Here is a 13012-nt window from a genome sequence, read left to right on the forward strand (position 1 = left end):
TAACGACGCCCACACTGGTTAGAACGAGATGCATTTTTGGGGCAGGTTCCTCACGCTCCAGCGGGGAAGCGCGCAGGACCTTGTTGGACAGGATCACCCTCCTCTGGGCACGGCAGCGGGGATCAATATTGTGTCCAGTTCTGGGCCCCTCAGTTCAAGAAGCATAGAGAACTGCTGGAGAGAGTCCAGCGCAGGGCCACAAAGATGATGAAGGGAGTGGAGCATCTCCCTTACGAGGAAAGGCTGAGGGAGCCGGGTCTCTTTGGCTTGGAGAAGAGGAGACTGAGGGGTGACCTCATCAATGTTTATAAATATATAAAGGGTGGGTGTCATAAGGATGGAGCCAGGCTCTTCTCGGTGACAACCAACAGTAAGACAAGGGGTAATGGGTTCAAGCTGGAACACAAGAGGTTCCACTTAAATTTGAGAAGAAACTTCTTCTCAGTGAGGGTGATGGAACACTGGACCAGGCTGCCCAGGGAGGTTGTGGATTCTCCTTCTCTGGAGACATTCAAAACCCGCCTGGACGCCTCCTGTGTAACCTCACCTGGGTGTTCCTGCCCTGGCAGGCGGATTGGACTAGATGATCTTTTGAGGTCCCTTCCAATCCCTAACATTCTGATCCCGTTATTGCTGGGGGGCACGTCCTCTGCTCTACATACAGAGGATCCTCTCACCACAGCTAGCAGGGAAGAGCCTTGTGCAGCAGCAGGAGACCAAGCCCTGCCCACAGTCGCCCCCTCTGCACTAACCAGGCCACCAGCCGATCCGCTGCTCGTTGAGGCAGAGACGGGTTTGTCGACCTCGGGGCTGACGGTGAAATGTTGTCAGTGCGGCGTCAACGGCAGGACTGGGGACACTGGGGAGAGGAGAGGGAGACCAAAAGACCAGGGGGGAGTAAAAAAGAGCAGGGACAAGAGGGAAATGAGGAAACAGAAATAAAAGCTGCGAAGCATCTTATTACATCTAAATAGTGTACGTCTTAAAGCTGAAGTTATAAATCATGCTAACAATGGTTACTAAAATAAAAGTGGATGTAGCCAGAGGCTACCACTGAAAAAGTCAGTCTAGACCTGCCTCGCTGCCTTTGGTCTTTAAGGATTTGATTAGTTTTTCCGCTTTCTAGTTCAGAGTCTTGCATTCAGCCCATGCTCCAGAGCCGGCCAGGGCTCAGGGTACAGAATGAATGATAAATTCATTTACTGAATAAAGCAGCACTGTTTTCATAGCAAAAGACCTAAAACACTTCCAAAGCTGTAATATTTCATTAAGCTTGGCGATTCTGGCTAAAATTTATTAGTCAAAACAGAAAACTCTCATCAGACCCCATATATTCCATTAGGAGTGATATATGGTGTCTCCCAATGTCTAATTATTAACTAGGAAGTGTAAGTAAATCACTATCAGCATTAAGCCCTGATGTGTGAAGACAGAGTTTGAGTTGGGCAATTTCAGCATCAAAAGGCTTTGGTTTGAAACATATCCCCTTTTGCTTTCCCTCCTTCACCTCTTCACATCTTCTCTGAACTTCAAAAACGCGAGCTCAGTCTCCCACGTAAATAAACACAACTGACCCCCTGCAACCAAGTGCAACCACGTCCCGCAGCCTGCAGCAAAACCACTAACTCCGAGCTGCTCCTACCAAAAGCTGGAACCAAGAGGACAAATCCCATGCGAAGCAGACAATGGGCAATAGTAAGCAGAAGAAAGTTGCTAACCTCAGTTTTATGTCTTTGGAACGAAGCAGCGACGCCTGCCAGGAGCGCTCCTGTGCACGGGTGTTTCTGACCTTAATGAAGCATCACTATTAAAACCGACTCCATCAGACTCCCTGGGCAAAACCAGGGTCTGCCAAGCACAGGAACAGCAGGCGGAGGTCGCGTGTTTGCCAAGGCCCATGAGCTGTGTTCACAAAGGGCTGGGAGCAGACGGGAACTGACTCTGCCTCCTGCGTCCTGAGCACACAGCTTAAAATCTGCAACTGCTGACAAAGAGAAGGCAGAACATGTCCAAAGCAAGAGCTTCAACAGCTTCAACACAGCTTCAACAGTGTTCACCTACCTTTGCTGACACCAAAGCCTTTGTTAAAATTTACACTGGAGTCAATGATGTGTGCTTTCTAAAGAACTCACCTTAAAAGGACTCCCTTCTCTACACTAGTTAAAGAGACGCACACGAAGTACATTGTACAAAATTAGAGGGATTTAGAAATGCCACCAGGGTGTTGTTCAAGGGTAATAGAGATTCATTTCTCATTTTAGAGGTCAACTTTCATTTTAGAGGTTAGGTCTCATTTTCATGCGCTATCTATCAGTGTTTCTAATACTACAGTTGCTGACCTTTCTGATTTGCAGACCCCTAAGAATTTCCAGTTGAGACAAAGCGCTAAGTACAGCTGAAACCAGCCTCGTGGCAAAAGGCTCATTTCTCAGCCCTCACAGACCAATTCAAATTAGTACCTCGCAGACACTGATCTATGGTATATCACAGGAAATGGTTTAGTTTACAAAGCTTAGACATACGATCGGAACAAAAGAAACACTTTTTTTCTCCGATGTTATTAAAATCTTCAGAAAAGCCAGTAAAGGCACAGGTCATTTCTGCCCGAGTGCTTTAAAGTGGCACCGCTGCCCTGGAACCCACCGAGCCAGGCACACGTACCGGCTGCTGTACAGAAAATATTCACCTATCCGTGGATTCTGAAACTGAGAAAAAGGTGAGAAACACAGACCTCGGGTGTACCAGCAGCTGCTCACCTTTACCAGAACACTGCCACTCCTTGAATAAAAAAGTACTCAGTTTATTAGCGAGGAACTATAAAGTGTTTGCTAATTGCTGATGGAGACTTTTCTAGCTAAACGTGTGTTTGTTACTAGAGGCAGTAAGCAGTTACTGTCGTGTGAAGGTCTACTCGTGGCTTCGCTATCAGCGCAGAATCCTTTCAAAAGCTCAGGCAAATTACCTTCGTCTGCCTCACAGAGCCACCACATGTCACACTGAAAATGTGTGTTATTGCTAAACTATCTTTTAACAGTTTAAAAAGCAGTTATTTTTTAACAAATTCACTATAGGAAACAAAAAGAGAGAAGTTAAGTACAACCCATCAAGTCCAAGTAAAGAAGTAAGACTACAAACACCAAATGCTCTTCCTCCTTCTGGTGAAAACGCCAAGTCACCCCTGAATAGAAAGCTGACAAAGCTGCATTTTATCCATGTAATTTCAATACTTTCTATTTTTTTTCCCTCTCCTTTAGTCTGTGGAGAGACATGGTAAATCACATTTTATATTTACACACCTTACAACTATTTAGAACAGCATAAATCATGAAAAGGCTGTTCCTAGTCCAGGACTCACTCAGCAACCATTTTACACCGTGTTCTGCCCAGATGTAGGAACAAGCTGTTTCCTTTCCTTTGTCAAGTTCCCACACGGCAGCAGCAAAACACCATTTGGATTTCTAGCAACGGAAAAACTTTAGACTGCAGCTCAAATATTCTTTTTAAATCCCCCTGAGACACTTTTTAAAAATTTAATTTTCTTCAATCTGTTTCTAATGTAAAAACCTGAACTGCACGATGAAATCACTGGGCAGTCTCTTTTTAAAAAACATTTTATTAAAATTCAGTTTTATATAAAATAGCATTGACCTGTGTATTTTCTAATAACCCATTAAGAGAAGTTTCAAATCAAGCTTTAAAATGTGTTATTAACCATCTACCCAGCCATTTGAAAGATCCATGCCTGTGATAAGAGTATTGTATCACCATTAACCTGCGGGATGGTTCGAGACATCTCTTATTCACACAAAACTCTAAATGCATCTCATTAAAGCCACAAGATCAGCTGTCCATATTAATCACTCACCAGTTTAATTAAGGTAAACCAGCTTGTCAGAAAGCCAGTCTTCTCTCTATTCTTCACCATTATCGACTTTTAATAGTTCACTGGATTAGTAATTACTTGTTTATGGCATTATCAAATACCTAGGACAGAAAACCACAGTATGTGCCCTGGAAACTGCTTCAGGCCGACTCGCTTGGGACACGGGGAGAAACCTGCCCCATCAGACAGAGTTTTCTAAAAAGCCATGCAGTGTGATTCAGACACAAGCACCACCCAGAAGGGAAACAAACGGAGCTACAAGTATCTTAACGAGAGATTCAGACTCGGACGTTCATTGTGTGGTTACTCAGATGAAGGCAGGCGTTCTGAGCACTGAAATAGGAAAAAGGGCATTACTGAGATCTCAGATCACTTGTGAAAACCGCATCTTTCCCACAGAGCAGGCAAGGGCGGGCAGGCACGTACAGCGCCGCTCCACAAGGGACAACAAGAAAGTTGCAAGTCCTACAGTTAAACAACATTTTCTGCAGGATCGACTCCTTTCCTAAGTAATTAGGGCAGAGATAAGGGCGCGAGCCTGGTCCTCACTGTGCAAGCGTGGGGAGTAGATCCCGGACAGTAACAGTTCATCGCAAGATGCTGCAGGAGCTGGGGGGACAGTCCAACCTCCTGGCAAACTCCTGCCATTGCTTTTGGAAGATTGCAGCATTTTGCTGAGTATTCCCCATCCTTTTTGGCTCTGCTCAGCCTCTGGTGGTGATCACAGACAAAACTGCGGGTTGTTATAAAATGTGCTGACGTACAACACAACCAAAGCCAGGGGGTGGAGGGAGCAGGAGAGCAGAGGAAAAAGGGATTATGTATATTCCTGGTTCTCCTGGGGCACACCTGCTGCCATCGGCAACGAACATTTGTTCTGGGAAGAGCTGCTACTAGTGGAACGCTTAGGATATGAACACTAACCTAATTCCTGTTGGAAATAAACCAATTTCCACTCTCTCCTTTACTAGAGTATTTCGACCTGATAATAAAATCTCCACTGTAGCATGTCAGAGCAGCAGCTCTCTGGTAGCAGGCTGGAATTTTAAGTCTTAATGCTGCAATATCAGCTGTAATGAATTCTACATAAATACGACTTCTAAAGATAAAAAGCCTTTTTCTTCCCTTAAAACCACATATGAAGGAGAGTTTAAAAGAAAAGGAAACGGGGTCTAGGCTCCCACTGCTGTCAGTAATGAGGATCTTTTTGAAACAGTTTAACTATTCACACCCAGTGCAACCCAAATAAAATATTTCACTTGCATTATTCAGCTCAGCTTTACATGACCATTCAGCATGGGCGACCACAATAAAAATTATAACTGCTTATAAAACAAGGGAAGAACATGAGAGAAGGCAAAGTGGGATGAACAGAGTTAAATCCTGAATCATAAAATTCCAGCAGCCCCACATGGTGAATTCCACTGAATACCAAGACCTAGAGAAGAAAATTGTTTTTCCACAGGAAAAACAGATTCATTAGAGTTTTGTGTTATAATCTATAACAAAACAGGATAGCTGCTTATTCTGTTATCATTAACTTGTGCACATTCATTAGATCTCATTCATTTTTACTCGCTTAATTTCACACAGAGCTATATAAGAAGCTGGTTTCCAACGTCCTTCTTTATCTGAATTTTTACCTTTAATAAATCATAAGCAGTAATCAAAATAAACTAATCATTATAAAATGTTTCTCAGGAAAGTGATGGTAATACCAAAAAAAAGCCGGATCTAAATTTAAATACAAAGAAAAAAGTGCCCACTGAAATGTACACAAATACTGTGCACTCAGTATTACGCAGAGGTCAGAGTTTCTGAGCAACCAGAGCTCCAACAACCAGAGACGCTGCTGCCGATTACTCCTGAAGAACCCGTTCCCTTTCTACATTTTATTTATATACGTACATCCACACACACAACCACACACGTGGACACAAAAGCTGCAGTTACGACCGATCTGAACACAAACACGCTGGCTGTCCCGTCGGCGCTCTGCTGTAACGCACTTTACCCTTCCTGAACGCAACGATCAGCTCAGCTTACCACCCTGACAAAGAAAGGAAAGCACTTTATGAAACCAATTTAATTGGGAGGTGTCAGAAAACACACAGCCATTTAGTGTTGCCTTGTAACTGAATTGGCTTCGGCTCCAATCTCTGCCAAACCCCACTCCAGACGTTACCAGGCCAGCGGCACGGGTGCTGCGCGGTGGCTGCACGGGGCTGCATCCCCACAATCACCGCACACAAAGAAGCAGAGATCTTTGCAGATCGTCTCTCCCAAGAAGCATACTGGGGACAGGAGGAGGGGAGAAGGATGGAAGGGAGGGAGAGAGAAAAAGGGAGGGAAGGAAGAAAGCATTAAAAAAAAAAAGAGAAGCAAGAAAGGAAAATGAATGTGTAGCTGCCTGGCGGCTCAGCAGATGTCTGCGCGTGATGTACGAGGGTAGGATAAGCTGTCGCTGCCCGCTGCCAAAGAGTGGTAAGTGATTAAAGCCTCCGCCAGGCTAAGCACCATATTTAGAGTCCGTGGGGTTTGGAAAGTCGCACCCATTCCTTGCTGTGCTGCCAGATGTTGCTGCTGGTCCCGCTCTCCGTGCGCGGGAGGCAGCAGTTGGTATGGCGCGGGATGCAATCTGGAACGTTTCCGGAGGTGCCGCGCATTAAACCGGCGTCACCCATCCTCCACCTCTACCAAACGCTGAAACAACTCCAATTTGCTGCCACTTCCCTCTTGGGAAATGGCCAAGATACAGTTGTGCCTGGCAGACCCATTTATTTTACTCAGGTGATTCTCTTCCCTCAATGACCTCTATTAGTTTAAGTTTTAATTTAGATTAACCCCAGCACCCCAATTAACCAGTGAGGGGAAAAGCTAAGCTGTGACTAGTCATATTTCTGAAATCACGATTTATCGAAGTTAAAGTTATTAGAAAGAAAGACGGGCCATTCATCTACTGCTATTTTTATTTTAAAAATTTAACATTTCGTGGCCAACAAGCACCTTCTTTGCACGGGTCGATGGATTATCAATCACAGCTCTTTCTCCTTGACCACTTCACTCTTTTGTTATACTAACTTAATTTGTTTTGTGTTCTTAGGGTCCATTTGGGCTGGGCTTCTGGTCCATTTGGACTCCAAAAAAATAAAGCTGGCACTATCATTTATTAAATAAATTAAAAAAACAAGGTTTCCCTAAGCTGCAGCCTCCACACACCGGGTACAGATTCCTTGCTTCTAAGAATTTTGCAAATAAAAGGAATAACTGACCTAAATCCAAGCTGGCACAACTCCAAGAAAAGTGTCAGAGAAGCCCTGCAGCTTTTTCATTCAGTAGGTAGATGAGATGATTTAGGTTGAGATGAGAGTAACTCAGGTGCTTTTGAGGATCTACCAGAATAATATTTCATACCGGGACTCTACCCACAGAGAACAGTCACCCTTAGAGGATTCAGTAATTTTTCTCTTGTGTAGCGATGTTCAGCAGTGAGAACTACGGGCACAGACCTTGTCCTGCAGCCCTGACTCACTCGAGTCCAGCAGGGCCAGTAATGGCAGTAACTTTACATCCACGACGCAGTTTGAGCTCACACAGCCCTACATCAAAAGCTGAGAGTGAAGTTCTCTGAGGTATCTACAGAGAGGTCGGATGTTAAAATAGGTAACTGAGTTTCAATGGCAAGAGAAATTTAGAGCGCAGAACCAACCCCATTGGTTCTCTAAGTATTAAAAACCAAGTGGAGCCATAATTCCAACACAGATTTACCATCACCTACCTGGTGATAAAAGTCATCGTCATCAAATATCTCCTCATCGATGTCCTTCAGATGCCTGTTGGAATCTGACTGAGGGAGGACTTCCTAGAAACACAAAGGAAATACTGACAGCTCGTTTGTGCGGATTTCTGTCCCTAACTCTGACGACAACACGTGCAGCCGCTTGTAAACACACTTGAAGATATGAAGGAACGGAGAAAAGCTCCCAACATAACAAGCTTTCAAGAACTGGGAATACATTTAAAGGCAAGGCAGAAACGCTGCCAGTGACAAAATAGATTTATGATACCTTTACTGGGAAATAAATAGGACTGTGCAAAGTCTTTCTGGCAAAATACTATAGATATTTTTAATGTAATGGCAAAAATACATCTTGCAAGTGCAGTAATTCTACATGATCTCTCAGAATTGAGTATTTATTCATTCTCAAATACTAAATTAATAACAGACTTACTACTAACATATTCTGTAGGTTATATGCAGTATGATTTCAGACGAGACTTTCTGGGTTAAAGATCCTAAACTCCAGAGTAAAAACAAAGTTTTGTAGCTGCTACCTCAAAAAGCAGATTTAGTGAGCACAGGAGGGGCACTATCAGAGATCAAACTTTGTTTTCCCGTCAAGAACAGGCACAGGAGATAATGCAAACACCATAAAGCTGGAATTGAAATGTCTGCATCTTTTTCTTAGCTATTACATTACAGGAATCAACACTCAGTATCTCCTTCATAAATCTCTCACAAACAAGAGTATTACCTGCTAAAGGCTCAAGCTAATTGTTTTGCAGAGTTTCAATGCCGCTACAGGATGAGTTATATATACAAAATCCCCTTACCGAATTTTCAGGCAAAGATTCAGGGACCGGATGAGACTCCTGTTCCTTCTTTCCCAGCACCGTATACACTGATCGCTTGGTCTGCGTCCGCCGTAGTAATCTCTCTTTGTCCATCATAATATGATCAATCTGAGTCAAGATTGAACGCTCAAAGGCACCGAAACCCTGCAACAACATTAACTAGTGTCAGATAATGCAGAAAGCTTTTCCTCAAGGCAGCAGTGTTCCTCTATCTTTCCATGTCAGTGGATAAGCAGACAGCATTCCAGGAGGAGGGGGTTTGGGCTTCATTGCAGGGATTTCTGCTAGGATTTTTTATTTGTTTCCCAACCTGAGGCAACCTGACGCCTGGCTTAATAAAATGCCTTTGCTGTTCTGGTTCAGATGAACTTCTCAATGATTAATACTAACTCACAGATGTTAGGAGTCCCTGGATCTTTGGGTGAAATGATTACCCATTGTATTGAAGTGTACACTTCACGGAGGGGGAGAGCCATGGAAGCCTCTAGTTCTGTTATAAAAAACAAACAGCTTGTTGATCAGCAACAGTGGCATTTTCATAGACCTCACGTGCTGCTGGAGACTGCCTATGATGAGATGTCTGGTTGGGAGAACACCAATACTATGCAAGAGGTTTTCCCAAAACCATCTGTCCCTGAAATTTTTTTTCCTGCCCATCTGCTCAAAACTAAAGAGAGCAGCTTATGCCTTTGAAATCTGAGGGCTGAGCTTTTTTCCAAACTCCTTCAAGGCTGGTGAAAAGTGTGTACCTGTGTGTTAAATTCTTACTGCTCTAACTCTGGGCTTAACTTGTAACATCTATGATGTGAAACTTTCAAACCAACTTGTTCCACAAATCTCTGCTGAACAATAAGCATGTCTGCACACACAAAACAAGACTTGCCTTTCCCATTTTGCCAGATGCCAGCTTTGTCTTCTCATGCCACTTCTGCAAGACTTTGTTCCGATATGTCCTGAAGTCAGCATAGCGCTTGGCTATGAAGTCTGGGTAGTCCTCCATCTTCAGCTTGCGTTTGGGGAGTCTTCTCCTCTTCTCCTGAGCCTTATCCGCTTGCTCTTCGTCACTACTGCTTGGGATTTCATCATCACTAGAACAAAAAATACACAGACTAAACACCCTCCACCTCTCTAAGGCAACGTATGAATTCTTAATGGCTCCTCCACTACCACTCATGCTTTTTCCACACCATGGTGATATTTATGGCAAACAACCCTCCTCCATTATCAGAAAGATTAGAAAACAGACTTCCCACCCTGGCAGAAGGAATTCAAACGGTCATTTGTCCAGAGTGTCTGTCACTCAGATACAGCAGTGACTGAGAAAGTGAGTACAGTCAGGAAGGCTGCGCATTGTCCTGTTTGGTGGAGAGTGGAGACCAAGGGATTCAGAAAGGTCTTATTTTGTATTTACCTCTCAGTTTTTGATGGCTTTCCATCTACCAGATGCCTCGTGCCTGGGTATTGGTAAAGCAGCTCATCCTGAAGTTCCACTAACACTTTCAGCAATGCCTCCAGGGCTTTAAAACCTGCAGAACAAGAGACACAAGAGATAAGTTTCCCACTGATCCTTGCTTCTGGTGCAGACTTAGCTTCTCATCTTGAATCTGAATTTCTGCCACAGCTATTGCATGTCCCATTAACTGTTTCTCTCTTATCAGTTAGAGATGTGGTTTTCTCTTCAAACTGATTTACAGCTGCTAATGGCAACCACCACCATGCTGAGAAAGAACACTTCTTTCCCAAAAAGGGAGGAGGAGGCAGGACTGCCTTCCAACCATCTGCCTGGCTGCACATCAGGACTACACTGATCTCATGTTTCATTGACAAACATTAAGACTGCAGAGCCTAAAGGATTAACATATTGAAGCAGCAAGCACTGCGTGCAGAAGTGTCTGATGATACATGCATATGGCAAAAACCCTTTTTGCTGACTAACTCATCTCTCTCCTGTGTCCAGTTCCGCGGCAGAGGCCAGCTCCAGATGAATAATATGAAGCAACACAAGGGAAAACGTATATATGTACATCCTGTTCCAACGTGACCTCTGACTTTTCTTTCTTGTACATAATGGGCATGTTCCAGGGAGCAGAGGGAGAAGGGGAGGGCAAGAACAAAAACCAAACTCCTGCAGGGCTCTGACTACTGCTGGTTTCTATGCCGCTGTGCTCACCATGCAGGAGGTATAAGAAATTAGACTGTAACTAAAATTTAATGTAGCAAGATCTGATCTATGAGGGAAACTTAAACAATGACCTGGCAAGTTTCACGAGAAGATTCTGATCAGAAAAGTAGAACTTCAGGCCCAGAGATCCTTAGAAAGTGAAGAAAAGGGTGGGGTGGAGAGATGTACCGAATGATCAATACATGGTGTGAAGGTTAGTTTTACAGGGATGAATAGTCGCTTTCCAGGGTATCTGCAGACACAAGTCCTGAAGGTACATCTGATGCTGTGTATCCAAAGGCTTTCATAACTGATCGTTTTCCTGTATCTATGAAGACACAGAGAAAACGATCTGATGTTCTCCAAGGACACGCAGTTGCAGCTGACTGTGGGAAGGGTTAACTGCACACTGGTGCAGCATCTGTTCTTTAAAAATAGTTCTTTTGTGGCAAACAACAAGCCTCCCTGCAGAATGCTTGGATATAAAACAAGTGTTTGTCTAGGCCTATACAAACTCTCCCTTTGTACGTTGCTACACATCAATCACAGGGTCAGCTCTTACAGGTAACACACTTAGCAGGCTTCTATCAAAAAACCAAAACTGAACTTTACACAGATTAATTTATATTTACCTGACGCTGGTGTATTGCCTTCTACTTTTACAAAGAGGCGCTACAGAAAGGGGAAGGAGCTTGGAGGAGCACGGCACATCACTTAGGGCCTGTTTTCTGGCAGGCTGTGTGCGCCGGCTGGGCCTCCCTCCCCACGCACCCCCACGAGCATCCTCAAACGAGCACCCTCGAACGAGCGCCCTCGAACGAGCGCCCTCGAATGAGCACCCCAGAGCTCCCTGGTGCCTCCTCTGCCAGTTCCTCCACTGGTGTGAAGCCAGTGCAGCTCCCACACTTAACTCCCAAACCTGTTTGTTTCTTTGTAGTTAGCATAAAAGAACGGAGAGAACTCTTCAGCACTCCATTTTTTTTTTTTTTAAATGAAGGACACAGAGATCATGGGTAGAGTGAACAGCAAATCTTCATCAGGCAGACAGAGACAGTGCAAGCAGAAATCAGCCCAGACATTCAGAGGTCTCAATCTCCCTCATGTTACCACTGCGATATTGCTCAGTTGTCACCATCTTCAGATAAATTACGGCCTGACCTCAGTAACAGGAATGTCAAGGAGAAGATGCTTTAAGATTTTTGTTGCAGATCAGCTGCTGGACTCATCCTCTCCCGGCCCACGGTTCATTCTAGATACATTCTGACAACTCTTCTATATAAACCTATTAACGGATTAGGTTTGCCGTACTTGTAAAACAGTCATGTGTTAGCATCAAAACAATTCCAAGAGACAAACAGACAAAAGCCCTTAAAAAGGCATTTGTTGTTTGTGTCTGCAGCTAAACCATCACTTGCAAGAGGAAAATGCCCCCACCCCAGCCTGAGTGCACAGCTTACAACAACAAAATCCTTCCCACTGCCTGCAACACAGCCAAATGTCCCCAGAGCTCCCGAAACTGTTTATTTTCTCCCCGCTGCCGATCCTCCAGCAGCAGTGCTAATGCACCCCAGGCGGCTTTGATCCTGTCAATTATAACTGGAGTAGCTCTCCAGCTCTTCTGGGGTCTATCAGGGCCACGGCAAGCAGGCAAGAACAGAGACAGGCTCCGGCTCCCCAGGCTACGAGATACGGACCCCAGCAGAAGTGGGGATGGGGAGCAATTTCATTTGGAGTGAAGGGGATGGAGAGGGCAGGGAAGACAATGACCGTGCGTCTAACCAGGTAGGAGGGCTAATTATTCCAGACAGTGGCTTCATCATGAGCCTCTTACAGCTGGGTAATTTCCGTGCTTTCGGTTCTTGTGTATTTAATAGCATTATTGGATGGCATTCTCATCGTTACTGTCAGGTGCTTAAGTGTGCTGTAAACTCAACCTCAGAAGCCAAGCGTCGCCCTCCCTGCCCTCTTCCCACCCAGCCCTGCCCTATCCATTTCATGTTTAATTCCTGAAGGGATTGTTTTCTTCCCAGTCTTCTCTCTCTTCATCTTCTCTGGCAGCTTTGCGGCATCTCTCTTACAATCTGCACTGCGATGCGCTGGAGTAACCATTCTACCTTCTATCGACATCAGTGTCACAACTGACACCTTTAACATTAGTGAGGAAAATCTCAAAACTATCTCCTTCCCCAGGAGTTACTTCTGCACGTCCAGCCTGTGTTTTTTGAGGAAAGGTGGCTCAGTAGTGCCTTAAAGCAAAAGAAGCTGGATCCCTTTACAGCATTTCAGTACGAGCAATGAAAATCCCTAAAACAACCCATACTCTGTGTGAAGGG

At 44.5% G+C, this 13012-nt stretch overlaps 1 protein-coding gene across 4 annotated transcripts in view; it reads right to left on the minus strand.

The window, feature by feature from the left end:
* The window catches only part of AATF (apoptosis antagonizing transcription factor), a 46538-nt gene that overhangs the window by 19264 nt on the left and 14262 nt on the right, over window positions 1-13012 (minus strand). For all 4 annotated transcript variants that reach the window (XM_065646901.1, XM_065646900.1, XM_065646899.1 and 1 more), the window contains exons 5-8: window positions 9930-10044; window positions 9402-9606; window positions 8498-8662; window positions 7662-7745 (exon numbers count right to left, since the gene is read on the minus strand). In XM_065646901.1, coding sequence (XP_065502973.1) covers window positions 7662-7745; window positions 8498-8662; window positions 9402-9606; window positions 9930-10044 — 569 coding nt within the window. The remainder of the gene's footprint in view (window positions 1-7661; window positions 7746-8497; window positions 8663-9401; window positions 9607-9929; window positions 10045-13012) is intronic.

This window comes from Caloenas nicobarica, chromosome 17, assembly GCF_036013445.1.
Source record: "Caloenas nicobarica isolate bCalNic1 chromosome 17, bCalNic1.hap1, whole genome shotgun sequence".
NCBI classification, from domain to species: Eukaryota; Metazoa; Chordata; class Aves; order Columbiformes; family Columbidae; genus Caloenas; species Caloenas nicobarica.